At 47.5% G+C, this 27,350-nt stretch overlaps 10 protein-coding genes across 10 annotated transcripts; 4 read left to right on the top strand and 6 right to left on the bottom strand.

The window, feature by feature from the left end:
- Positions 1 to 196: 196 nt before the first annotated feature.
- N7495_002300 (putative haloalkanoic acid dehalogenase) lies at positions 197 to 910 on the top strand (the record flags this gene model as incomplete). Its single annotated transcript, XM_057204969.1, has 1 exon — positions 197 to 910. The coding sequence occupies one exon, from the start codon at positions 197 to 199 to the stop codon at positions 908 to 910; it is 714 nt and encodes a 237-aa protein (XP_057065576.1).
- A 323-nt stretch (positions 911 to 1,233) lies between these two features.
- N7495_002301 (VHS and GAT domain-containing protein) lies at positions 1,234 to 2,622 on the top strand (the record flags this gene model as incomplete). Its single annotated transcript, XM_057204970.1, has 5 exons — positions 1,234 to 1,279; positions 1,333 to 1,400; positions 1,470 to 1,493; positions 1,550 to 1,933; positions 1,984 to 2,622. The coding sequence occupies 5 exons, from the start codon at positions 1,234 to 1,236 to the stop codon at positions 2,620 to 2,622; spliced, it is 1,161 nt and encodes a 386-aa protein (XP_057065577.1).
- A 295-nt stretch (positions 2,623 to 2,917) lies between these two features.
- On the bottom strand, positions 2,918 to 4,200 carry N7495_002302 (D-mandelate dehydrogenase-like dehydrogenase; the record flags this gene model as incomplete). Its single annotated transcript, XM_057204971.1, has 6 exons — positions 2,918 to 3,124; positions 3,188 to 3,469; positions 3,523 to 3,605; positions 3,669 to 3,900; positions 3,965 to 4,063; positions 4,114 to 4,200. 6 exons carry the CDS (start codon positions 4,198 to 4,200, stop codon positions 2,918 to 2,920), a joined length of 990 nt encoding a protein of 329 aa, XP_057065578.1.
- A 1,902-nt stretch (positions 4,201 to 6,102) lies between these two features.
- N7495_002303 (ferric reductase family protein) lies at positions 6,103 to 7,953 on the top strand (the record flags this gene model as incomplete). The annotated part of the gene is made up of 1 exon (XM_057204972.1): positions 6,103 to 7,953. One exon carries the CDS (start codon positions 6,103 to 6,105, stop codon positions 7,951 to 7,953), a length of 1,851 nt encoding a protein of 616 aa, XP_057065579.1.
- Positions 7,954 to 9,758: 1,805 nt separating this feature from the next.
- N7495_002304 (uncharacterized protein) lies at positions 9,759 to 10,820 on the bottom strand (the record flags this gene model as incomplete). The annotated part of the gene is made up of 4 exons (XM_057204973.1): positions 9,759 to 10,015; positions 10,096 to 10,369; positions 10,438 to 10,598; positions 10,718 to 10,820. 4 exons carry the CDS (start codon positions 10,818 to 10,820, stop codon positions 9,759 to 9,761), a joined length of 795 nt encoding a protein of 264 aa, XP_057065580.1.
- Positions 10,821 to 11,346: 526 nt separating this feature from the next.
- On the bottom strand, positions 11,347 to 15,956 carry N7495_002305 (pleiotropic drug resistance family ABC transporter; the record flags this gene model as incomplete). The annotated part of the gene is made up of 3 exons (XM_057204974.1): positions 11,347 to 14,395; positions 14,452 to 14,795; positions 14,853 to 15,956. The coding sequence occupies 3 exons, from the start codon at positions 15,954 to 15,956 to the stop codon at positions 11,347 to 11,349; spliced, it is 4,497 nt and encodes a 1,498-aa protein (XP_057065581.1).
- Positions 15,957 to 17,008: 1,052 nt separating this feature from the next.
- On the bottom strand, positions 17,009 to 18,607 carry N7495_002306 (clathrin-mediated endocytosis regulator UBX3; the record flags this gene model as incomplete). Its single annotated transcript, XM_057204975.1, has 2 exons — positions 17,009 to 18,418; positions 18,470 to 18,607. 2 exons carry the CDS (start codon positions 18,605 to 18,607, stop codon positions 17,009 to 17,011), a joined length of 1,548 nt encoding a protein of 515 aa, XP_057065582.1.
- Positions 18,608 to 19,736: 1,129 nt separating this feature from the next.
- On the top strand, positions 19,737 to 22,334 carry N7495_002307 (PAN-complex poly(A)-binding subunit PAN3; the record flags this gene model as incomplete). The annotated part of the gene is made up of 7 exons (XM_057204976.1): positions 19,737 to 19,809; positions 19,908 to 19,973; positions 20,042 to 20,096; positions 20,155 to 20,440; positions 20,561 to 20,887; positions 20,948 to 21,092; positions 21,151 to 22,334. 7 exons carry the CDS (start codon positions 19,737 to 19,739, stop codon positions 22,332 to 22,334), a joined length of 2,136 nt encoding a protein of 711 aa, XP_057065583.1.
- Positions 22,335 to 22,894: 560 nt separating this feature from the next.
- Positions 22,895 to 23,939, bottom strand: N7495_002308 (intradiol ring-cleavage dioxygenase; the record flags this gene model as incomplete). Its single annotated transcript, XM_057204977.1, has 2 exons — positions 22,895 to 23,165; positions 23,221 to 23,939. The coding sequence occupies 2 exons, from the start codon at positions 23,937 to 23,939 to the stop codon at positions 22,895 to 22,897; spliced, it is 990 nt and encodes a 329-aa protein (XP_057065584.1).
- A 1,044-nt stretch (positions 23,940 to 24,983) lies between these two features.
- N7495_002309 (CCAAT displacement transcription factor COY1) lies at positions 24,984 to 27,283 on the bottom strand (the record flags this gene model as incomplete). The annotated part of the gene is made up of 2 exons (XM_057204978.1): positions 24,984 to 27,112; positions 27,166 to 27,283. The coding sequence occupies 2 exons, from the start codon at positions 27,281 to 27,283 to the stop codon at positions 24,984 to 24,986; spliced, it is 2,247 nt and encodes a 748-aa protein (XP_057065585.1).
- Between the last annotated feature and the right edge of the window lie 67 nt (positions 27,284 to 27,350).

Here is a 27,350-nt window from a genome sequence, read left to right on the forward strand (position 1 = left end):
ATCACGTTTCATGATTCAACCTTTCAATAGTAGTAATGTAGCGATTTAGTTCAAGATTCCATTATCTAAGGCATCTTCGCAAATGGGTTTTTCGGGGTCTAAGAGCAGTTAGTCCCAAATGATAGGTTTTTATGAGTGCGGGGTATATAAAGTTGAACCTCCGTCTATTTTACTGTTTCTAGGTAACACATGCAACATGTTTCAACTCTCAGACTACCGTCTACTTTGCTTTGACGTCTATGGCACCCTCATCGATTGGGAGGGCGGGATCATCGAGGCCCTTGCACCAATCCTACATAAGAGCGAAACGCAATTCTCACGAAAGCACCTGCTGACCATCTTCCAAGAGCTAGAAAGCAAACAGCAAGCACGGACGCCAGCCATGCCCTACTCAGAACTCCTGGCTACAGTCCATCCTCAACTGGCGCAAAGACTAGGCGTGTCAGCACCCAGCTCGGAAGAAAGCAAGCAATTCGGCGAGTCAGTAGGCAGTTGGCCCGCATTCCCAGATACAGTTGAAGCCCTACAGCGTCTATCAAAGACCTACAAACTCGTTGTCCTATCAAATGTTGACCGCGCCTCTTTTGCCAAATCCAACGCCGGTAGCCTGCAAGGGTTCCCCTTCGACTTGATCATTACGGCGCAAGACATCGGCTCCTACAAGCCGGACCCGCGCAACTTTGCTTACATGAAAAAGGCGGTGCAAGAAGAATTCGGTGTCGAACCGAACCAGATTCTACAGACTGCACAGAGTCAGTTCCATGACCATCGACCGGCGCGTGCAGCTGGAATTCATTCGGTGTGGATTGAGAGGCCTGGCGCGACCATGGGCAATTTGGACGGGCCTATTTATGATTGGCAGTTTGCGACGTTGGGAGACATGGCAGATGAAGTCGGGAGCCGGTTATAGGATGGATTGAGTGTTGCCTGGTGAGTATACGCAGGCTTGGCAGCTCAGCCACATGAATTTGAGAAGAGTGGACAATACTGAGTATATCCAGGTGGCACTTTTTTTTTTTTATTATCTCTTTCTCTGTACTCGTCATCTAGGGTGTATTTATGTAGATCTCGGCAGATCAGATCCTTTTCTAAATAGATTTGGAAGACGAAGCATGACCTCCACTAAGACGCGAGACTACTTTTAGTCTTGGACCCCTCGCACTATAAACCTTCCATCTCATCTCTTCGTTATTTTTTTTGATACTCCTTAATTCTAGCATTTTTGATTTCCAAATGAAGCGTCTTCTCAAAAAGGAAACCTGGAGTCGGGTTGCTGCGAGTGAGTCTCTGAACCCCGCAGGTTTGGCGTTCTGTCGGTCTGACTCCCTGCAGCCTCTAGCGAACACCCCCACGAACCTGTCGACGACGACTTACCAGAAGCCATCATAATTCGTGAGATTGTAAATTTTGGCACAAATTTGGTCTTCGTCAGAACTTGATCGCATTAATACTAATAGTTCTCTCCACAGATTACCTTCTGTGAGAACAGCACAGTACGTGGTGTCACGCGCAGAGCGCAAACGTATCGCTCTGACCATTCCTGATACAGCAAGGTAACGAATTCGTTCACCTCCCCAGCATCGTTGAAGTCGCCGAGTCGAGTCCCGCAGCTGCGAAAGAGGCAGCCCGTCGCATTCGCAAATACCTCTCCACACCATCGATCCCAAACAATGTCCAGTACAATGCGGTCATGCTCATGCGCATCCTCTCCGACAACCCGGGACACACTTTCACGCGCAACATGGATAACAAATTTGTTACGGCGGTTGAGAGTGTCTTAACCCAGGGACGAGACTGGCACCTGAAGCAATATCTACGTGAATACCTAGATAATATGGAGGCCAACCGGCCCTACGACGAAGACCTTGAACTTCTCTTGAAGATGTGGGCGAACCAGAAAGTAAAGGAGAGGAACAGACCCAATGTTGCGCCTGTAGGTCGACTCCATGCTTGATGGACTCCGAATACTTACGCTTCTTGTAGCAACTGCCTCCGCGAATGTATGCCAATCCCACAGTTTCTCATGGCCCACCATCACTCCCCGGTCCCGGAGAGCTGTCAGCTCGGGTGGAAGAAGCAAAGAACTCAGCAAAACTACTCACTCAGTTTGTTGAGATGACTCCGCTTGCGGAACTGGAGGTGAACGAATTGGTCAAGGAGTTCATGGAGCGCTGTCAGACGTCTTCGCGACTCCTCCAGTCTTACATTCACGCTCAGGATCCGTCCCCAGACGAAGAGACCCTTCTCACCTTAATCGATACCAACGATACTATCTCTGTGGCACTTTCCCAGCAGCAGCGTGCTATGCTCAAAGCCCGCAAAGCCCGCGCCTCAAATCCTACATCCAATGTCACCAGTCAGTCTCCTTTCAGACCTGTTGCATCCGGTGCGGTACCTGCCCCTCTGGCCCCACAGACAGCTCCCGAGGCCAATATTTCGTCTCCATCAGCTGTGATGTCTGGTGGCAGAAGTAATCCACCGCCAAGCAACGCCCAGCCCTATCAATACAACGCTGCCGATTTCGTAGTGCAGAATCCCTATGCGGATTCCAATGTGATACATGATGCCTCTCATCCAAATGCGAGCTCAGAAAATAGTGCAGCGCAATCCAAGAATGCTTAAGTATATGATCGACTGAGTTTCGCCGAATGATACCCCTCGCCTGTTATCTTGCTTGCGTCTGTTTGGGATTTTCCAATCGTTGTATATCTTACTCTTTATCGACTATAATTTAGCTTTATGTGATTATTCGAGCTTGTTAGTACTAGTTTTGGCCGATCTTCTTACACTGGTCTAGAAGGATATGATTAGTAAGATGTCAGTCCACCTGTAGGATGAATTATTTCACCGAGACTGGGATTGAGATGACAAGTAATTCAAAGCGCATCTCTTCTAAGTTTCAAACAAATGTCACTATCTATCGCTTTTGCTCCGGCACCTGCGTAAGCAATTCATCTTTCTGAACAGCAGACTTCAAATTATCCAACACCAGAATCTCCATTTCCTTCTGAGTCTCAAAAGTCATGGTACCAATATGCGGCAACAGCATGACCCGAGGGTTATTGACAAGCCCAGGCTCGATTTCGGGCTCCTTCTCATATACATCCAGACCAGCAGAGCGAACCTAACAAACAAAAGTCAGCTCAGCCCCCCCATCTAAAACAAAAAGCAAGTCAATTGCACATACCTTCCCAGAATCAATTGCAGCAACAAGTGCCTTCTCATCAATCAATGCTCCGCGCGCAGTGTTGACAATCACCACTCCATCCTTCATCTTGCCAAACTCACTCGCACCAATGATATGCCGTGTTGATGCATTCAGGGCCAGGTTAAGACTGAAGACATCGGAGCTGGCCAGGAGTTCGTCGAACGAGACATATGTCGCTCCACCTTCCAGCTCTGTCGGTAGTCGCGATCGATTGTGGTATTGAATCTTCATGCCAAATGCTTTTGCGCGGGCAGCCATTTCCTGATATTACAATTAGTACTATTAGGTGGTGAGAGATATTTATTGCTGCTTACTCTTCCGATACCTCCCATGCCGAGAATTCCGAGGATCTTGCCCCGGGGGTCATGGCCTAGTGTACTCTGTCCAAGCCATTTTCCTGTAAGATATCCAAGTCAGAAACTGATTCTTTGAATGTTTGATTACAAGAAGCAAGACTCACCCTCTCGAAGCGCAGTTTGAGGCACATAAGCCTGGCGCAATGCACCGATCATCAAGAAAATGCCCACATCAGCAGTGGCATTGTTGACGGCAATGGGAGTGCTAGACACAGAGATCTTCCTCTCCGAACAGGCGGAAACATCGATATTGTCATACCCAGCACCATTGTGACAGATATAACGAAGCGATTGCGGCAGGACAGAAATTAACTCAGCGTCAAAGTTGCCGGTGAGCTACAGTATACCACACATTGTCAGCTCTTATTATCCGCGCAATCGATCTAGAGAAGACACGTACCTTGTTGAATGCATTGGAGCGGTAGATCACCACGACATCATCATACTGGCCTGATTTGCAGTTCTGAATGAACTCCTCCCGGGTGCCACTAGGGAATTCCTATTGTATCGGTTAGTCCTGATCAGATTGGGCTAGCGGATTCTACGCACCTTGAGGGTCAGGAGTGAGGAAAGTTCCTCCCACTCTTTGCGCGCGTGTTTGACTTCTCCAATGAGGAGTGCAGCTTGAGAAGACATGTTGAGATCTATGGCGTGATAAGATTTGTGTATAAGATCACCAAAACAAGTTCTTACCTGTACAGTTATAGTTGCAAGGAGAGAGTAGGTAGATGTCAGATGAGAGAAGGAGAATTGGTTAGAGAAGAAAGAAGAAGAAGAAGAAGAAGAGAAAGTCTCTGGCCTCGACTAAAAATTGCGGAACAAGTTGCCCCCATTACCCCCCATGGCTCTATAGAGTGGAGAAAACATACTCCCCGCGGGCGTATACAGATGCCGAGTTGAACGAGGTCGCTTCTACAATACTCGTCAAACTGTAGATGAAAAAAGCCATTTTCTTGACTCGGTGACCTCCTTACTTCCTCTTCATATGTACAACTTAAAGGAAACCCCCATCTTCATTATGATTGCTTTCAATTGCAAAATTCGTCGGTGTACAGAACCCCCACTCGGGGTATCATCGGCTATTGAGAATTACTGCATTCGGGAATTGCCGACCGAGGTAAGGGTAAGTCCCCGTCTCTACGTCTACGTCATTCCTCTGAACCATCCTCATGTATAAACATATGGGTAAACCACATGGTAGTCGAGGGTATCAGGTTACCATGACTTAACTCTTCTCATAGACTTCAAAGTTGCGATTGGGATAAGCAGTGGAACTATGTCCCCATTTAGCGTTTCAAAGTGCTGAACGATGTCCAGATTTTTACCTACAACAGCGACCTGTTAATGAATCCACACACAAGGACCTCTCAAAGTTGCGATAGGTCTTTGATTAGGAAAATAAGGAGATCGAGCCAAGTTGGTTCAAAAGACTGGGACAGCGAATGATACTCTGACGCTTGATCCAACCTATTTTCTGACCCTCCTCATATTGGACACGTTCATTGCAAGGTATTTCGCTGAGATGAATGAACACATTTGACAACGCAATAGATGGCATGACTCCAATGTTCTGAAACCTCCTGTATATTGATATCATGCCATTTACAGCCTTGGAAGTCTCAGATGGCTTCTAGTATACACCTCATACTGCCCCATAAAACTGAAACAACAAAGGCAATATGTTAGAACCAATGATCCAAGCTTTAAGCTTGATCTTCAATATGAAATGCCAACGGTGACACAGTCTCGGCGTGACGCCAATATGCATGAATTTTATGAGTCCGGCGCTTAAATCCACCACACCACTACTCCGCAACAACAGTTTCCAATAGGTCGAGTCTTCTTTAAATCCGGTCTTTATGATTCTTTTTAATGAACCTTGTTCCTTGAAGAATGAGTTTTTGCCAATCCCTTTGCCACCTGGGAAGTCTTGTTTCTGTTGTTGTTGGTTGATCGCCTACTCAGAGGCTCTTCACTCTTCTACCATTTCGTCAATATTCCTATTTTTTTTTTTTTTTTGAAATTTTGATTGCTGGATCAATTCTATCTTCATATTCAACTCCTTCTGAACTTTTTTATCTTCAATTGACCCTCGTGGTAAAAAGTGTTGGAAAAGTGCTTTTGGTCCTCCCTTGCTACATTCCAAAGCCCTAGACGATGCCTTCATAGCGCAAAGCACAGCCAAAAATCCGTCTCTGACGATCAGCCAAAATCTACTAGATTCCTAGAGATCAATCTCTTGAATCCTCATCATTTACATCTTTTCATCCGCAACGTCATTCACTGAAGAAACAGGCAGATACAATGAGCCATTTTTAAGCAAACAACCAATTTGGCCAACATTGACTTCCACTTCCACTCCCATCTGCACCCTCTCATTCAATTTCTTTCTCTTCATTCTTTGTATTTTCCAATTCAACTCTCTCCTACCTTCTCTTTGCCTCTCATCACCATATTCATGAGCTCTAGATTTGAAGCAGGTCTTCAATTCGTGTTTTCCTCATAATAACAGCCCTTGGCAAGTTCTGGGGAATTATAATGGCTACACACACTCCAAATATCGCAGCGCGAGGCTACGGTATCAATGCAACATACATCTTTGAATATTCAAGGGGTCTGGCAGGCGTTGATGTTCCTCGCGATGTAATAATCACCCGAATCATTTACTCATCGGTCGTGATACTGGCACTAGTCCTCTTCTGTGGACGGATTGCGCAGATATCCCATGCCCATCTCCGAAACATCACCTCGCACTCTTCCAGCAAACGAGAACAGACATTTTGGAGCAAGGAAGACTCAAAATGGTTGCCTAATCTCAAAAAGCACTTGCTCTATGCTCCTCTTGGATCAAGGAGACATAACCGGGAAATCCAAATTTCTTCCGCCGTCGGAATTGGCACATTACCATCTCGGCTTCAAAGTGTGTTGATCACTCTGTACCTCACCAGTCAGGTGACTTACTGCTTATACCTGGACTATCGAGTCAACGAAAAAGCAGCTTTGATAGCAGAGCTCCGTGGGCGCTCAGGAACGCTGGCCGTCCTGAACATGGTCCCACTGTTTCTCCTCGCAGCCCGGAACAACCCTCTTATTTCGATACTTCATATCAGCTTCGATACCTACAATCTCATGCATCGCTGGTTGGGCCGCATCGTGGTTCTCGAAGCTGTCACTCACACTGTCGCCTGGGCAGTCAACGCGAGTGCAGAGCAGAATGTGTCTGACATGTTCACCCGTATGACCGACACGCCATTCTTCGCATGGGGTTTTGTCGGCACCGTCGCAATGGTATTCCTAGTCCTCCACTCTCCGTCTCCAATCCGCCATGCCTTCTACGAGACATTCCTCCATCTCCACCAACTCGCCGCTCTACTCGCTTTCATCGGAGTGTATCTCCACCTGCGCCTAGATTCTCTGCCTCAGAGACCATGGGCCGATGCTATCGCCATAATCTGGTTGCTTGAGCGGAGCACACGACTACTCCGCATAGTCTACTTGAACCTTTCCACAAAACATGGCAGCACCCGAATGACCGTGCAAGCTCTACCAGGAGAAGCATGCCGTGTCACATTCGAACTTCCAAAACATGTGGATATAAAACCAGGCGGTCACGTTTATGCCTACATCCCTTCAATATCGTGGTGGATGTCGCACCCTTTCTCCGTCGCCTGGACGGAACCAATCAGAAACGACTCATGCAAACCGATTACTCCGTCAATGAGTCCATCAGCCCTAGAGAAGCAAACCAGTGGACTAGAACTCTACCTTGATAGCCGATACAAGGCAACCAAAGTCTCTCTCATCATCGGTGCACGTCAGGGAATGACTCGCCGCCTCTACGACTTAGCGAACGGAAAGCCTCATCGCACACTATACGTCCCAGGCTTCATAGAAGGACCGTATGGCTCGAACCCAGCCAACGTCCCCAGCTACGGAACAGTAGTACTCTTCTCAGCCGGCGCAGGAATAACCCACCACCTCATGTTTACACGCGATCTCATCCTCCGCGCAGCAGCAAACACAGCTGCCACCCGCTGTGTTTACCTGATCTGGTCCGTCCGCTCAACAGACCACCTCGCATGGGTAAGTCAATGGATGGACCAGATCCTCCGTCTACCAGGACGGCGGGAGATCTTAACGGTAAAGTTATTTGTCTCAAAGCCACGCCGGGCAGCAGATATCATGTCTCCTTCACGATCGGTACAGATGTTCTCTGGTCGGTGTCGACCTGATGTTGTGCTCGATGAAATTATACCGCAGCGAGTCGGGGCGACTATTGTTTCTGTTTGTGGACCTGGGGCTTTTGCTGATGAGGTTCGTGCTGCGGCAAGGGATCGGATTGGGAAGGGGGCTGTTGTTGATTTTGTGGAGGAGGCTTTTACGTGGTAGATTCTGTAATCTAGGCATTTGATATTATAAACCATCCATGTTTAGTTTTGGATGTATTTTGCAGTCCAAAATTCTCAATAAGGGAGCTGTTTTCATCATAGTTCATACATACACAGAATACATACAAAGAACATTGGAGATATTCAAAAAGTTCACGGTCAATATTCACATTTAGGGCTGACGTTATACATCATGACTTTGTCAACAATAACACACAACACATGGGTAGTAAATATGAGTACTCCACGCTCTTAAGAAGTTCTCTAGAGACAATGATATACATTAGCAAGAAGTAATGAAAAAGCAGACAGAAGTTATGTGGTTCATAGTGGTTATATCAAAAGCATCACATCTGCACCTATGCAGCAACCTCTCTTCTCTACCCGCGACCACAAGGGTCGTCAAGCAATGAAAAAAGGAGATGAATACTAAAGAAGTAAACTTTTGGGTTCAAAGATTCCCTGGCCGCCCGCGAAGGCAGCAAGGAGTAACTGTTGATCGATAATTTTCAATCAGCAATACATAACCTCGGAATATTCCTCACTGGTATACGTAAAACCCTTGCATAAGGATGTTTGAAGAAGAAAGAAAAAATATATCAGGACGTGGAAGGAGACGGCAGTTATAGGTCCCCAAATTGAAAGCACGCTAGTGATGACTGACTACTCATGTCACGGGATCGAAGGCACCTCGAGATGTTAACGATAACGATAATGTAGTAATAGAACTGTAGACTATCATACTAAGTAGTTGTAGCAGCAGCTGGAGGAAACTAGCTCGGGTTGTAGACAGCAATGAGCAGAGGGACCTACCTAAGTAGGTAGAAATTACCGTAGAGTACTGAGAAGCTATTTCGGAGTCATCAATCAATATTGATATGAAGAGGTCTATCTAGTCCTTCAACATACGTTGTTTCCACCTACAAGTAACCTTCTATACTATCAAGAGTGGATGATCAGCATTAGCAACCTCAGAGTTCTCGTCATGCTATTAACTCCCCCGGAGATGAAAAATAGAGAAAAAGAGAAGAGAAGTAGAAAGACCAACTATCTTATCCTCGGAAACCATAGTGAATCCATAACAATCGAAGCTCTCTCGTCATTGTCGTCCCTATCGGCATGTGACTTACACCATTGACCTATTCTGTACTAGCGGCCTCGTTAGCGTAGTTTTCAAGTAGAGGGCATTTAAGAACTAATCTTCCCAATTCATTTCCTCTTTCTCTTTCTTTTTCTTTCATATTCAGATGGGTCACGTACCTATGTCGTGTAAGTTGTGCTCATGGATGCAGCTTACTACACTTGATTACCAGGTGCCTCGTGAGAGCGGCAATAATTTTTGGCACTTCATAATCCATCTCATGGACTTTCTTTTTCATCAACTGATGACCCTTGTGGTTGCGTTTGAAGAAGAAGCACTACTGGCATGAATTTGAATCAGCCTTACTGCGTAGATCATTGAATTTTGGATTTACATGCATGTTGTTGCCCATACTTCCTTTCATTTATACTTGCTCATTATGCCACTTGATATCCTGGTGATTTTAGACAGTGAGGCTTCAAACCCACCTGATACCAATATAAGCATCAAATCATTCAGAGCAAATTTTGAAGCCATACTCATCATTTACTGCGTGACATCATGTAAAAAAAAATGCGATTTTGTAGTTCTGTTCGCGATTTAACTGACGTCATGTATACTGAGATTTAGAGTGAGAAAGATGACATAGGACTGCTTGATAGACTTCAGTGCTTCACGCAGATGATTAATGGAAGGAGTCCAAGTATTTCCAGTATTCATGAAGCCTAACTTTCCCCGCGTGGCCAGCCCCGTCGCTCGGCCACTTCAGATCCAGATATAGTTCTAAATACTGACGTTGACGATGGCATCTGATGCAAAGTGATCGGTTCTTGTGGTGTCTCAGACTTCTTTGATCGCGTCTTCAACCAAGGGACAAGATTGAAGATGGCACCACAGGTAAAGATACCCAACCAAAGAGTCAACTCAGTTCCATAGATGACCATGCCAAGGACAGACAGTGTATCAATACTCGGTCCAAACACTTCGACAGGTCAAGGTTAGCCAGTCTCTCTCTCTCTCCCAGAACTCATGATCCCAGTCTTGATGTTACGAATAACTCACAAAGTGATATGAGAGAGAACAAATCTCCAGCAGCGTCGATACCAACGAAGAAGAAGCTGATTCCACGAACAGTACGATGGATATAAATATCCCAGTAATGCGTCAACACACCACCAGCAAGAAGACACGCACTGAGAACAGCCATCAAAATAACAGGCCATTCCAAATGCCTACGTTTGGCTGCTCTCAGCGCAAATATCAGTCCTGCTTCCACACCACCGAATAGCAGAATCATTGGAACAATCACAGCAATGCATTTTGAGACCGAGTACCGCTGTTCCACCGTCCAGTCAATAAAGATGTTCGAAGGAAATGGGGAGGGGAGTGGCACTGAATAAATACCTTGCCGTAGTGAAGACATTGAGCCCAGGTTATCAGACTTAGAACCGTGAGTATCTGAGGCTGGATCCGCAATGCCACATTGAAGTTTTCAACGATGTTGTACACTCCGAGTGGAACACCTGCTGATGCCCATAGCAGCATCATGGATCCCTGTAATCCATCTGTGTTGTGCCTTCTATAATTTATGAAGATCTGGGGTAAAAGCTAGAGGAGAAGGTGCATGAGTATGTATATGATTTGATTCAATCACACGTCAGCATACCTGTATTGACCAACATACCTAGAAGTTTAAAGTCATTAGTAGAGAGTATCTTAGTGGGCTTGAATTGATAACTAACTGCGCCGAGTGTACCTAATACATTTTCTGCTATGGGTATGTCCATGCTGTATGTATGGTACGAAGATGGGATCAGATTTGAAAGTTATTGTCGAAACGGGCAAGCTGATTGATTACTCATCAACATTGAACAAGATTCCAAGTTCATACTCAGTCTATCTGTAGACTTCCAAGGTTGAATTATTAAATGAAATAAACTATACTATAACCTTGGAAGGTTCTAAGTCGACTTTAGGGCTGTTTAATAGACGTAGATAGTTATACGCCCAGGTGCTCCCAAGATTTCTACTTTGGTACTGGCAGCTTCAAGAGTTGACTTTTGAAATTTTGAAATTTGTATTAAGACCTGAATGTTCTGACGGTCACATATGTACCAGGATCTAATAATAACAGAGAAGAGCCTCCCATGCAGCAGATATATAAGGGATCAAAAACCGGGTAAGATATGCAACCATAAAGAGAAAAGAGAGGAAGGAAACATGGACACATATGAAGGATAGAAGAGGAGAGGAATTATAAGAAGAATATGATGAGAGAAGAACGATAGAGGAGAAATGGCGATTCAAATCAACTTATTTTTTGGCATCAGCCTTCTTGCCCTTTTTATCATCCTTGTTGAGACTTCCCTTGGGCACACGAGCCAGCCAGTAGATACCAACAGCAGCGAAGATGTTGAAGGCAATGTAAATCCACATGAAGCCGAAGTTGCGCCACGCGTCGGAGAAGTAGCTGCCGACTGTGGCGAGGTAAGTGTCTGTTGAGCTCATGGAGCAGAAGGAGCAGTCTGTGGTGGCATCCGGGTTCTCGAGGTAACCACTCGCAGCGGAGATATAAGTTTCCATGTAAGAGCCGCAAGTCATGTTGTCCGGGGGACTGAACTTGAGGTACTCGACGGCTTCGCAGGTGATCTCGGCGCCAGAGACACCGGTTGAAAGCATGGCCGAGACCAGATATGTGAATGGCGAGACGCGATACATGAAGATCCAGAAACCAGGCATATTATCCGGAGTGGCGAGTACACCGCAGAAGATAAGGCAGAGGGAGAAGAGCAAGTTGGCTAGGTTACCACCTGTTTCTGCGAGTTCGATTCCGGCAATGATCATGTGGGCGAAGGTGGAGGTGAAGAGGAGGAAGGTCCAGATGAGTAGGAACATCAGGGCACCGCGCTCGTGGACTGCGTCTGTTGGTTCGGCGTTGCGGTATAGACCGATTGGGTAGTACCAGCAAACGAAGATGAGGAAGGCAGCGAGGGTGTTCCAGGGTAGTTCGACTAGGATGTTGGAGGCCATGAAAGCCTTCCAGGAGTATGTCTTTGAGGGGCGTTCGCGGACTTCGTAGAGGGAGCGCTGGGTGCAGAAGTGAGGCATGATTTGTTGGACCAAGTTACCGAAGATGGTCATCAACATGAAGATACTAAACATCTGATTCTGAAGTCCCTGAAGACTGTTCTTGGCGTGAAAGAAAGCGAAACCAATGTAGAGGGAGGTCAGGATACAGAGAGCACACTTGGAGTAAATGTAGATTGGTGTGCGCCAGTATTGACTGAACACACGTTTCAAGCACTCATAGAGCTGAATATGGAATGGAGCGGAGAACTCCTTGAAGTCGTTGGGTGAATGCGCGGACTCATCAACAGGCTTTTGAGAGAGGGTCGCTTTCAGTTCGGCAAGGTGATCGAGCACTCCCTGGTGTTCGGGGCTATCACGCCAGACAGCCGGCCAGTCGATATCAGAGTGAGATCCAGGGGCGGCACCAATGATTTCAAGCATCCATTCAGCAGGGTTAGCCTCGACGGGAAGTTTGGGAGCACCGTTGCGCTCGAAGTAGCTGGCAAGCGTGGAGGACTTTTCGCCAATTTCACCAAAGTAGACAGTTCGGCCACCCCTAGCAAGGAAAAGCAAGCGGTCGAAACGCTGGAACAACATGGCAGAGGGCTGGTGGATAGTGCAGAGAATAGCCTGGCCGTGCTTGGTCAGGGTATCGATGAGATCGAGGATAGACCATGAAGTTTGACTGTCAAGACCAGAGGTGGGCTCATCCAAGAAAAGAAGTAGCTGGGGCTTGGCGGCAAGCTCGACACCGATAGTGAGACGCTTCCGCTGTTCGACGTTGAGACCTTCACCAGGGACACCGACAATGGCATCAGCATAGGATTCCATTCCGAGGAGCTTGATAACCTCCTCAACATATTCCAGCTTCTCTTGGCGAGGGACATCGGCGGGCTGACGAAGAATAGCACTGAAACGAAGAGCCTCGCGAACAGTGCTGGTGTACAAGTGCAGATCTTGCTGTTGGACGTAACCAGTCTTACGCTGGAAGGACTGGTCACGCTGGCGGCCATCAACCAGCATCTCACCGCCAACGACACCCATAGTCACACGAGTAGCAAGCACGTCAAGCAGAGTAGTCTTACCAGCACCGGAGACACCCATCAGGGCAGTACAGGTACCAGGCTTAACCCAGCCATCAACGTGGTCCAGGATACGGCGCTCCTCGCTCTTAATCTTGACATCGTAGCAGACACTCTGCCAGTGGAAGATAGCAGTCTGGCGTTGGATAGCAGCATTGACCTCCTGGCCGCTCAACTCATCAGTCTTCTCGCCAGGGCTGACAGTGCCGCTCTGTTCCTCGTCATCTGACGAGCTGTGCTTGGGAGCGTATCCGCGGCGGAATAGCAGAACCTCACCCTTGGACTTGGACTCGGAGATGTATTCGGTGGCAGTGAGATAGGTGAACATCAAGAAAATCATAAAGGCGAACATGATACCCAAGTTTCTCCACTTGTGGGCGTCATAGTACTGGAAGCTTTGGGCAAGATATGCGGTGCCATCAACGTACTGAGAGCCGGGGGTTGCACCAGTAGTGCTGCAAATCTTGTTTTCAAGGCCGTAGTTTTCGTAGGCGCTACCAGAGGGGATGAAAGAGGATGCCAGGCACAGATAGTTTTGGCCGTGGAACTCGTTAACCATCAGTGACTCAAACCCGTAGGCGATTGGGTCGATGTAGTTCATCCATCGGGACCAGCCAAGCATATTCCGAGTAGGGATAGTGAAACCAGTGAATATAATCAAACCTAGAATCAAAATAGCAGCCGGCACCAAAGCCTGAGAAAGAGTGCGGGAGGAGGCGGCAATAGTACGGAAAAGCATGGACATGGTCAACGTGGTAATGAAGGAGAACAAGAGGAAAGTGAAGAAAGCACCCGGTTCGCGGCGCAAATTCGTCATGAAGTAAAGTGTCACGTTAAAAGTGATGGCGTTGAGACCTTTATACGGCATGTCACACAACATCGAAGCGATAGCTTCAGCGAAGGGGTGATACATGGCATAGCGGGACTGTTTCTCGACAATTGGACGTTGGGCGTAGAGGGTCAAAATTTCTAGAGCACTGGAGAAGGCGTTGAGCAGGACAGCAAAGAAGAGAAGAGCTCCACGAGAATAGAAGCTAGCAGTGGTCATCTGTAGGTTGTAGAAAACAGAACCGATAATCAACGCCATGATAAAGTTACCAATCAGTTGACTAAGGGTTAAACTAGCGTCACCCTTAAGGCGTTGGAAGCCACGAGTGACACAGATATTGACCTGCTGCGCAACGGATAGGGTGTAGGGCGACTTGGTGCGTCTGTTTTTAGTCAGCATTACTCTGAACCTTGAAAAACCTTAAAATGTATATCTTACTGTCTCTTGTCCTGCATGGCACGGCGAGAGTTGATGAATTGCTGCAGAGACTCTCCACCAAGGGGATAAGCCTTATTCCATTCCTCGATCTCCTGAGTCAACTGACGGTGTTCCTTGCTGTTTTTCCAAGCGGCGGCGAACTCATCGGGGGTGCGGGGAACAACGGTCTCAAATCCGGGCTTCACAATACGCTCCGCAGGGCTGGTAAGGGAAGTCAGGAAATCGGCAGTAGTCTGGCGCTCGGGGCATTCAAAGCCCATGGTGGTGAAGAAGGCCTTTGCCTCATCAGTGCGACCGAAGTAAATCTGTCGGCCCTCGTACAAGACAGTAACCTTGTCGAACACCTATAATTTGATTTTGATTAATAAAACGCAAGGATCATCAGGGGTGAGAGCACTAACATCATAGGCACTCTGGGAGGCCTGGTAGATGGCGACTGCGCAGGTGGTGCTAGTGTACTTGGACATCAAGTTCAGGGTTTTGCAGAACTCAAGAGCGTTGGCGCTGTCCAGACCACGGGTACTGTTATCCCAGCATTGAATAGGGCTACCACAGAGGGTTGCCTCCGCAATACTGACACGCTTGCGCTCACCACCGGAAACACCACGGACAAAATCGTTACCAACGCGAGTGTTGATAGTGTGACTAAGACCCAACATAGCCATGACGACGTCGCGCATATGCTCAGCATACTGGTCGCGAGTCACATCTGGTAGACGGTTGCGAGGAGCACGGGCTAGAGCTGCAAATTTCAGAGTGTCACCCACGGTAAGCTGGGGGAAGTGAACGTCGGTCTCGGCTGTATAGATGGCTTCACCACGGAATTGGTTCTTCATCTGTTTGTCGGAGATACCCTGATAGTTCATCTTAGAGTTTTCATCCTTATGAATACCATTCATCTCCCCGGCGAGAGTCTTCAAAAAAGTTGAACAACCACTTCCGGGACGGCCGAGGACAACGAGCATCTCCCCACTTTTCACCAGGCCTTCAAAATCATTCAAAATCTGAATCTTTTGCTTGCCAGTACCGGTAACCATGCGTACGAGAGCTCCAACCTGGAGAACAGAGTTGAACACATCCTTTTGATAATCGGTGGGACTACCATATCCGTGGACGCTCAAATTTTGGAAGGAAACCCCAGCTTGGCGGGCGGGATATCGTTCAGGGTCGCGCGATGTGATTGATAGCAAATTCTTCATCCAATTACGAGCCTTGAAGTTAGGGCTGTGAGGGTTGAGAGTTGAATCATCCTGTACATCGAGGAAGGTGTTCTCTGCGCCAGTGTGAGAGTAGTGAGTTGATTCACGAGTCAATTTCCTCGCAAGTCGAGTGACCTCTGCCTCCATGGCATCTTCATCGTCTACTTCTTGGGCCTTCTCTGTAGCATCCAAAGCTGTGCTGTCGGTACTGATGCTGTTGGCAGGTTCATGACGACGGGCCTCGGCATTAGCGGCTGCTTGATCAGAGTCCGGCACGTTAGGGTTAATAGTCCCCACGAGCGACATGGTGGGCTAGTCTCCCCCGCAGTATATATATATATATATATATATATTGATTATAGAGAGAAAGAGCCAAGATGGTCGAAGCTCTAAATCACTATTGATAAAAGGGGGTAAATAAATGTAGGGGAAAAGATAGAAGTGGTGAGGGATGATTAGGGTTATATTAAAGAAAGTAGTCAAAACGAGTGAACGGACGAAAATTAAAAGGAGGAAGATATATACGGAGCAGGAATATGAAATGTTAATCGGGACCGGGAGAACCAGCAATCAAGAAACTTAGATTACCGGAGGCGAACAACATCGAAGACCCGAGACTTGAAACCATTTGTTCGTTGCCTCTTCATGGTTAGGTCAACTTTGTTTCCTTGGCGTCATTTTCCCCTAAAACGGAAAGAGAACAATATGCACGCATCTTGAAATCTGATAGGATTACGGAGTAGAATTCTGATGGAAAAGAACGCACTAGAACCATAAGCTCTACATTAGTTCGTATGTAACTCCTTAATACTGCATGCATCATGGTGTGTCAAATATTGAATCAGCGTGGGTCCAATGTGGATGCATAAAAATGGCCGGATGATAAATACCCGGAAGCCCCATATAAAAGATTCAATTCGCAAGTAAATGAGGGCTCTCGGGAACCGGTTGACTAGCTTTCCGGCCGATTTTTAGTCCCCGAAAAACGGACGAAATTGATCGGACGAATTATGGCTGTGCTAACTATGATTCATCTTTACCCCGTATGATTCATGGTGAGTACTGAGCATAATATCCTGACAATTGACGTCGTAGATTAATAGACTGTTTCTGCTATCCAGTTCCAAATTTATTTATCCTCATTTATTTCTGATTCTACTGTCCTAATTAGGTAGGTAATTATAAGGCCCCCAGTAAATGGAAACGAGCCAGGAATCAATGCGCAGCACTATTTTATAGCTTGTCCACTATAGGTTACCCACGTGGTCATTTCCATATCTACGTCGGTTTACTCCGTCTCCCGTAAGCTCGCGTGCTTTCGAGTCAATATCGTGAATGGTATTACTCTACTCTGAAGTCTATGTGACAGCTTCTTTCTCATCCTCGCTGTCATCCTCCTCAATTGGCTCCACCAACAGATTACCTCCCCGCCCTATTTTTTCTTGGACAGTCCCGCCGTCTTCCACAGCATAAACGGCCCGAGGCATGGGTGAAACCAATCTGAACCCATATTGGTGCTCGAAGCCTTCTGGCTCGGATACGTCCGTAGATTTATCCGTCTGTTGTAGGACCTCGTGGCACTCCACTACTGCGTAGAGCTCTTCCATTTCTGTCTCGGGTGCAAACCGACGCATGATTCGCTCTCCGGATGGTAGTCGCACACTAATGCGCACTGCTTCCTTAACTTCCGTTCCAGGCTCTGCAGAGAGAGACTGTGCGCGCCATAGTTTCCACTGTGCCAGATCACGTTCCCTCTTTTCTTCAGCAGCTTGACGGTCTGCTGCCTCTTGCTCCTCCCTCTGTTGAAGAGCCTCGGCCTCGCGACGTTGACGGGCTCGTTCTCGATCGATCGCCAGCGACCGCTCATAGGCCGAGTCTTGCTGCTCACGTAGACTCCGAGAAGCAGTTTGTTCGGCGCGTGTAGACCGGATGCGCTCCAATGGTTCCTGGTTCGAAGTAGTGACAGTTCGGAGTCGGCTCATAAATTCCGTCGTGGTGGTGGGACCTGCGATACGACTAACAACTGACATGGCTGTCGAGGACACGTTCGGGGTGTGCACGATGACAGCGGCGAAAGGGAACTTGGTGCACTTCAATGAGCTGGAAACTTGGTATGCCTCGGAGTCTCGCAAGTTACCACCCCACACAATAATGTTGTTCTGCGGGTCGTTGAAGAACTCTACAACTTCCGGCACGAGAAGTGTATCCCGTACCCAATCGCTTGTGTCGTCATGCTCCGGCGACATGAGAATAACCAGCAAGAACTTCAGGTCCCGATGGGCTTTCTCCAATGCCATGTTGTATCCATTCTCCATAAACGGGATCTGGTGCGGTCCATGTTCCTCTTCAAATTCCCGTATGAAGCGAGCTGCCGTATCCTTGGGGCCAAGTGGCCTGCGACCTGTAGTATTGCGTCGTGCTCCTTGCAGTGCAGGATTGGCCGTCACGTTGAAAATCCGGGGTAGGAAGGGGAACAGGGTTCCGAACAGACGAAATGAGCTAAAGAGAATCCGATAGACAAGATTAAACGGTGTAAACAATAGTGAAAGGATGAAAGGAGGGCGATAAATGTGTTGTTCCTCTGGTTGTGTATCGATTCGGGAGGCAAGATCCGTGGAACGCGCGGCAGGTGCCAGCTGTGCCGTGATGTCGTCGGTCATCAGGTTCTGGGTTCGACGAGTCGATCGTGGAGGGGATTCAGGAAGTGCCGCACGGACTTCCTCCAGGGGATCTGGGCCTTCACCATCGAAGAACTTTGCGATGGCAATCTAGGATATCATTTAGCAAGTATTTCGGAGCTCTGGCAGTCAGTAACCCACCTGAACATTCCATTGAGAGCGGCGCAGTAGTGGAATAGCCTCTGCTAGGTCCTGTCCTGTGACAGATGTATATATATCCAACACACTTCTCTCATCAGGAGAGAGCCGGTCAAGGTCAAGGTCATCCGGCGCAGACATGCTAGTTCATAGGTGGCCGGGAACTTGTCAGGGCCGAATCCGAAACGACTATGAGGATACCGCTAGTCATACCGCCTACAAATGAAACATGAAACCCACTTCACATCTGATCCTCGGTCATGATAGCTGTGGCCCTGAGGGTAAATAGTAACTAAATATTCTATTCAATATTATTTCCATGAACTTCCGAAACTCATAATTACTTCTGTCTAGTTGATTATACCACTATGACCACTATGACTATGAAGGATTATTCTGCCACTATTTACTACTTATAAACCGCTTTAAGAAATCTACTGACTACTCCGAGCAAACATTCATATACTTGAATTAAACTATCACGAACTAACCTGGAAGCTTTAATAAAAGCAAATTCCAGATTAGCTCGTTATCAACTACTATAATAGTACTATTGTGGTCGCCCTGCCTATTCTACCCTCAAGATTAGCCTATGAGGAAGGGAAACATCCCAGATTAGGAAAAAGCCCTGGAGAGCTAGTCCCGATCGATCATCATAGCATGCTAGGTCCCAGATTCTAGACTTCCAAGGTTGCTGATACCAAATAAGGGCAGATAGTATATCAGTCTTTGACTCTTTGTTGTTTCCTTTCATATAGGAACCCAATTCGAGTGGATTCACGATATAATATTGGGTGTTAGACTTAGACTCAGAATACTATTGATAGAGCTTTAAACTTGGTCTATTAGATTTTATAAGACTCTTAGAACTACCTAGTAGTACTGTACTTGTGTCTTCCCTGATATCTTCTCCAGATTATGTGAACAGGTCTGACCGCCTGGTCCGTGCTCTCCCCCTTCACCCTCTCAGTGGCCTCGCTTCGCGTCACTCCTGCTCTGCGGTTCTATCACTCCCCAGCTTCTTTTGGGAGGAGGTGCTTTGGGACTATTTAATTCCTATTGCATGCTTCCTTTATATTGACATCTCTCCGCTTATTGTGGATTTCTATCCATTGATACGCCACTCTCGATTGATAACGCGGGTTAGCAACAGGCGCATCGCAGGGCATGTACCTTCGCCTCCATCAACTCATTCTGTGCCTCTACCCCGGTTCAATGGAGATCCTGCTGCGTTGATCCCCCCTATCTCGTCGGTATCAGCCGATACATCATGGCATCGATCAACAAGCCCCCACTCGACCATTCCCGCCGTTCAACGGGCTCTCCGAAAATGAAGACTCGAGGTGAGGCATAGTGGGCTGCACTGTGGAAACTATATTATAGAATTTCTGGGCTTGCATGCTGGAAATTGACTGTGAATTGCGCTCACCCTTACGTACAGAGAATGCAAAAGATACAGTATGTCGCAATGTGACAATCTATGGCCGTTGTCGCTATGAAGATAAGGGTATTTATTATCATATTATATCAAGTCCTCTGAATATCGTAACTGACTTTACGTATCCTAATAATTAGGCTGTGCTTTTAATCACGATCCATTGAAAATTAACTCGACCCAACAGTCAGATAGGTGTGTGGTGGCAAGGCCGAGAGATAAGAAACGACGCTGACAGACATTGTATGCGTAGTAACAAGAAACGATTCAATGTCGACTCTCCCAGCTTCACCCCCTCTCTTCTGCCAGGCAATGGTGCTACTACCCCCAAAAAATCCACCACCATCTCCCCGAAAGCAGCAAGCGCTGCTCCATTCCAACCACGAACTTCTTCATCCCGTATGGGGGGACAATCTGATGGAGAATTGTGGTCTCCTGCCAAGAGCTCTAATACGAGCACCCCGCGGCAAGAAGGAGCCGCGGACTGGACTGTAGCTGATGTACAGGAGTTTTTCCCTCAAGGATTTGAAACACACGTAGTAAGTCTTGATCACTCTTTCCATTTTTGTTGGCTCTGAGGCTCCTTCCATCCAGAGATGGCAGTAGTCCATGAGTTCTTCCAGGTCTCGTAATTCTCGCACCCGCAACTCTCGCGCCAGAATACTGTCTCAAAGATGTTCTATATGCGCCCTAGTAGAAGTCTGAGTGGTCTGGCTGATCACTTTGCGAATCGGGATCTACATCCGAATCGGGATCATCACAATTACTATCGCAGTTGCAGTCTTGGATATCATGCGACTAACTACCTACCTTTGCAGGGAAATGGCAGCGGAGTAATTACTCCAGGACCTTTCGATTCCTTCGTTACAGCAACCACTCCGCTATCTGGTGGTGCCGTTGGGCCAGTTTCATCCAATCCATACTCCCATGATGCAGCTGCACTAGGAGGATCTTTCTTCGCCAGTCAAACTGGCTTTCAGCAGCCGGTATTACAAACTCTTCCACCAAATACAACATATCGCCAGCCTCATCTGACAAGTTCACAGGTCCAATATCACCTCTATGCGCCCATCGGTCCTCACAACCAGAATACTCTCGCTTATCAGAGGAATGTTCATGACCTCTTTCTCCCCAACGATTTTCGAGAGGAATTGCAAAAGAAATCTGCGGCCACCTTACAAACCCTTCCCAGTATGTTGCGTTCGCTTCAATCCATTCCTTAGTACCAAAGACTCATCACTTTCTCTAGACACAACCCTACCCGCTCAAGTCGACTACTTCCACTCCCTAGTGCCACTAGATCTCAGTAACCAGAAGAACGCTGCCACCTTCGGGTTTCCTAGCTGGGTTTACAAGGCACAGTCCAGCAAGGATGGCAACTTTTACGCGCTGCGAAGAATTGAAGGATTCCGCCTGACTAACGAGAAGGCCATACGGTCCGTTCAGGCTTGGAAACGCATTTGCAATGGGAGTGTGGTGACGGTCCATGACGCGTTTACCAGTCGAAGCTTCCAGGACAGTTCACTCATATTTGTCACCGATTACCACCCCATGTCCAAAACGCTTACCGAACAACACCTGGGTGCTAGTCGCTTCCCAGCGGGTCGCCACAATACTCACATTCCTGAGCAGGTTCTCTGGGGCTACATGACTCAAATTGGAAATGCGCTGAAGGCGATTCATACTAACGGTCTGGCCGCGCGAGTACTGGAGCCTAGCAAAGTACTGGTGACAGGCAAGAATCGTGTTCGCTTGAATGCCTGTTCCATCCTGGACGTCGTCCAGTTTGACTCGTCAAGACCTGTTGCCGACCTTCAACGCCAAGATCTCGTCAATTTCGGGCAGATGATTGTCACCCTGGGTGCCAATGCACCCAATGTGATGCACAATCCCACTAAGGCGATGGAACATTTCACGCGAGCATACAGCCCCCAGATGAAGAATTCAGTCTTTTGGCTACTGAACGGACTGCAGAAAGATCAGGACCGGACCATTGACATTTTCATCACGGGCATTTCATCTCAACTAATGTCGACTTTTGATTCCGCCCTCCACTTGGATGACCAACTTACGTCTGATCTCAGTCGCGAGCTCGAAAACGGTCGTCTAGTTCGTCTCATGACTAAGTTGAATTTCGTCAACGAGCGACCTGAATATGAGCACGACCGTCAGTGGGCAGAGAATGGGGAGAAGTATTTCTTGAAGATTTTCCGAGATTACGTCTTCCACCAAGTTGACACCCAAGGTGATCCGGTGGTTGATCTTGGTCATGTGCTGACCTGCTTGAATAAGCTTGATGCGGGCTCTGATGAGAAAATCAGCCTAGTGAGCCGTGACGAGCAGAGCTGTTTCATCGTCAGCTACAAGGAAGTCAAAAAGGCCCTCGAGTCCTGCTTCCAGGCGCTGATGAAACCGGCCAGACGAATGCACTGATTCCAGTCAATTTATTCAACTGGCTTGATAATGGTTTATTGTATGCGTTGCACTCTCATGCCTAACACACAGGCAGAAATGGAATGTAGGGAAACTGCTGGAACTCTACTTCATTCACAGGTCCTCTTGGGCATTTGCCCTCTTTTTAACTTTTCCGCTTTTGGCTTTGATAACGATGCTGGCAACTCCAGCGTATCTTACGGGATACGGAGTAAACATATGAATTAAGATACTCAATACCAAAGTGCAGATTAGTAGATCGTACTACCTATAGGATAGTCCCGAGACCATTGGTCTATCCCAAGGCTTTGTTTTCACCTGGCAGTAATTCCTCGACTAGGATCTTGGAATATTGCTCCTCTACATGGATGTTTCTGGGAGACCTTATACTTCTATGTCTTGCTAGTTAATAGTCCAGTCAACTCTTACGTAGTGCCAATTTTATTCGGTATAGACACAGAGAAACGTAACAATCTCAAATCGTTGCATGTTCGTTCAAAGAAATACTATACTATACTCTTAAGATGTCATCATATAAGTAAGTTTTACACATGAATTCATCAATCCAAGTCTGGCACAGGCAGACCATTCACAATTTTAACCTTACGACCGAGCTTGTCGAGAGCGGATTTGGAGTTCTTTACGCGCAGATCGAAGGTCTCGGTGTCTGACACCAGGACAAAATCATAGGTGAGGAGAGGGTGGCCCTCGGGAACGTTGTACTTCTTGGCGATCTCAGGGCCAGCCTTGCCGATATCAACGACCAAGGAGTTCTTGACGCCGAAGACGGCATCAGAAGTTTCGTATGGGTCATTGCGGAGGTAGAGAGCACTGTGGGTGAAGTTAGCATCATGGAGAAATATAAAAAATGTGGTAGAGTGCGTACGTGATCAGATGGTCGTATCCCTCTTTCTCGAACATAAAGTGCATATGCGAAGGACGGTACGGGTGACGGTGCAATTTCTTCAACAACTTGCCGACTGGACCATCGTGCGGAATTGGATACGGCACAGGCGTAATAGCCTTGAACCAGAGAAGACCGTCCTTATCCGAGCGCATAATGCACCGTCCATCGGGACCATCGTGTTCAGGGTACTGCACATCATAGTGTCCAGTAGAGTCCGTCTCCCAAATATCGACCTTAACATTCTCGATAGGACGCCCCTCGGTGTCCTTCAGCGTGCAGACAACCAGCAGCTGTTCGCCACCGGGGTCAGAGGACATTTTCGCGCCAGCTTCCATCTCCACAGCTTCGTGGGTGTGGAATGGCCCGAGGACGGTGCCTTCAGTTGAGCCTGGAGGCTTGGGGTGGTCAATTGAGTCGACTAGGAGGGAGAGGCCCAGGATGTCGGAGAGGAGAATGAACTCTTGTCGTACGTCTGAGCAGATCTTGCCTACTTCTGTTAAGAAGATGATACCTGCCATCCACTCTTCGCTGCTGAGTCTGGTTTCGCGGGCGAAGTCGTGCAGGTGTGTGACTAGTCGCTCGAGGACGTACTTCATGCGGTCGTCTTTGCAGAGGGAATTGATTGTGTGGACATTTTCTGTGATGTTGTCGGCATTGAGATCCTTCATGGGAGGGATCTTGACTTGGGAAGGGTCCATGATGGGTGGACTGAGGTTGTTGGGAATTGAGTGAAGAGGTGTAAGAGGTGAAGTGGGGGAAAATTGGAGTTGGACAGATGAAGAGATTTCGACGAAAAGAGGATCCGGGGTCTTGATGTATTCAATCCTTTTTTAACCAATTCTTCCCCGGCTTTACTCAAGATATCTTATCCGTAGTTCCGAGGAATTGATTTCAATCCAATCGACTTTATTTGATTCCATCTCAACCCCGCATACTCCGTAATCTATCTGCATATGCCCGGGATAACCCCCACGACAAGATCATCTGACTACAGGTCCTACAACGCAGGAATATAGATATACCACCCGAGACTGGATCTATCTAGGTATTTCATATACACTACTTAAGTATCCGGTACCTTGACAAATGGTACTTCTCAATGGCATAGGACGAGGAAATAGCTCGGAAACTTACTGAATGGTCCCCACTAAACCATTAGAGGTTAGTAAGCAGTTCCTTATTCATAACCCGAGCTTTACGACACTTGAAGTCTAGACCCACTTGGGAAGCTCCTTCCCCGCAGGTTTTATGATAATCAGACATGTCGGCTCCATCATTGGCCTTTAGAAATCGAGGCCGGATATACTCCATATACCGCATAGTATTAGCCCTGGAGTCCATACAGTTGAGAGTTGAAAGTTCTATCCAAGGTTTGAAGGTTAGAAGCTGTTGGAGAGTACCTTCGCGGTGAATATATTAAGGGGCACCTGGTTACAGGGCAGAATCATAATAGTGACATATACCCTAACTTTAGCTGGCCAGGCGTGGTGGATTCCAAAGAAATAATGTATATCACTAGGTAGTTATCACCTAAGAAATTAGACTGTACACACTGGCAGGCCAGCATAAAACAAGACAAAAGTAAGACCTGAACTCATCACTTCCAGAGGTAGTGCACTCATTCCCAAACGCCATGAATGGATGAATAGTCATAGAGACATAAATAAAAACATAACTCCGAAACCCTCGCTATTGAAGAACCAAATAGGGGTAATTTGCTTTACAAAAGAGTTGAATCTGAATCAGCTTGCTTGATTGAATCCTTCCTCCTGCCAATCACCGGCACGTATTTGGCCACTGCCACTGCCGCCATTTGCCTGGTAGGCAGCTGCCGCCGCACTGCCGACAACACTCATGGCGCTATGCTGTTCGATCTCCGTTGTGCTCATGATATAAAGCATCACGAACAGTAGCAAGTGCAAGGCAAAGCAGTAGCCTGCGAACAAGTTTCGACTGGTTCGATTTGCCATAATGATGCGAGTGAGGGAGAACACTATCCGCTCTGGGAGGTTCATGCGTTTGTATGCGCGCGCCGATTCACGGCCACGGAAGGCTGCAAAGGGTGAGATTCGAGCTTCATAAGCCGATTGGTACCGATCGAGGGAAAGTCCCGATGATGAATCGGCAGACGCGTAGACAGATGTCGAGTTGGGCGCATTTGCATACGAGGATGCAGACGTGGATGCGCCCTGGCCACGACTGTATGTTGACACGTACCGGGTCTTCTCATAAAGACCCAAGTTATCCTTTTGCAGTGATGCGATTTCCTGGCGGAGTGACTTGACGGTCCCGTACAGATTTGATAGCTCCTCTTCAAGCTCTGCATTCTTCTTCTTGAAGCGATCTCGCTGAGCTTGGATCATGGGCAGAAGGCCAGAACCACCACCAACTGCCTCGCCAGCACGGATGGCATCCATGGTATTGGCAGAAGCGGCGCCTTGATCAAAGCCAGAGATTATCGAAGAGGTGGGGGATGTTGCACCCCGACGTGATGAGTGCGGATACCTGGAAGAGTAGGTTCCCGCAACAGACATTGCTGAGGATGGGAACGCATTGGCAGCCTCTTGCTGCACACGACTGATATCGTTTTCTAAAGTTGTAGACAAGGCTCGTGATTTTTCCAATTCTTGTTTAGTTGTGGAAAGCTCACTGCGTAGCGATTCAATTTGGGATTGAACGTCACGCGTTGATACTCGCAAGACGGCAAGTTCATCAGTCAACTTCTTGTTTCGAGCCAGGAGAAGTTGTTCCAAAGAGTTCTTTCCATTCGAGTTTGTGCCATTGGTGCCCATAGCACCATCCTCAGCTGCACCTTCGCCAACTTCATCATCATCCCCTGTAGCAAATTCAATCGATTTGATCATCTCTAGTTCGCGACGGATATCATCGTAGTCAGCAACTTTCTCGAGGCGCGAGCGCAGCTCGTCCCTCTCAGCTGCAGATTTAGCAGAACTCCTCTCGGATTGAAGAAGCTTGGCCTCCCAGGTATGCCGCGTCGAATCCTTGTCAAAGCGTGCTGCGTCTAGCTTCCGTAGCAAAACATGATTCTCCGACTGAAGACGAAGGTAAGCCGGGTCCTCTTCAACAGAGGCCGACTGATCAGGATTCGAATGTGATACTGCCTGTGCCAATTCTACCCGCAACTGCTCATTCCGCGCTTCCAGTTCCCCTAGCCTTAAGCTGGTCTTCTCCAAATCGGCTGTAACAAGTTCCAGCTCTGCGGCAGTAGCAGTACTACGGCCATCATCATTGTCATCGTCCCCACCCATGCGCTGAGAGACCTCATAGCTTGCCTTGAGCTCCTTTAACAGACGCTCCTGATTCTCTACTTTCTCCTCCAAGCTCTTCTCTTTCGCTGCCCAGTTAATTGTCTTTTCCGCCAAGACCGCCTCCCACGACGCCTCAATCTCCTTGGCCCGATTTTCCAGATTCTGTTCTAGTTTTTTTCTTGCAGCGCGTTCTTCCTGCAGACGCTTCTCTGTTTCCTCCTGCTGCCTCGTGAGGCGCTCCACAGACTTCTGTAATTGATCTCGCTCCGAGGTCAACTTTGGAACAGTGTCTTCTGACAATACTAGGGAATCAATCGAAGCTTCAAGAAGTGGATAGGGGTCGGGTGCTTCGGATAAGGACGAGTATAGTTGTAGGAAAGAGGAGGAGGATGCTTTCCCTTGGTTGGTCAAAAGGTCGATGAAGGATTGGTAGGCTTTCAATAGTCCCTTGTAATCTGTGAGTTTGGCATCATCATCTAGCTTGCGAAAATCCTTGGTCTTCTGGGCGAGTTCCTTTCTCTGGACAAGAGCGTCGCGTTGATGGTCAACAATATCAGAGGCAGATTTATCAAGTTTAGCGATGGTGCTAGCCAAGTCAATACCTGTATAATAATTATGAGCCATTCCATGAGAGTTCTGAGATAGCTGGCATTACCTCGCCAAGCTGCAATAGCACGCTGGAATTTGTTTGTTTCTTCAGATAGCTTTGTGGGAACTGATTCTGGGGCATCTTGCTCATGCACAAGCCCCTCCGTAATAGCAAAAGAATCCATGACCAGCGATCAACCCAGAGAGCACTGTAGTTCACCCCACTCTAAATCACGACCTGTCTGAGATGGG

The sequence above is a fragment of the Penicillium taxi genome (assembly GCF_028828555.1).
Source record: "Penicillium taxi strain IBT 34144 chromosome Unknown utg000002l_segment0_segment0, whole genome shotgun sequence".
NCBI lineage: Eukaryota > Fungi > Ascomycota > Eurotiomycetes > Eurotiales > Aspergillaceae > Penicillium > Penicillium taxi.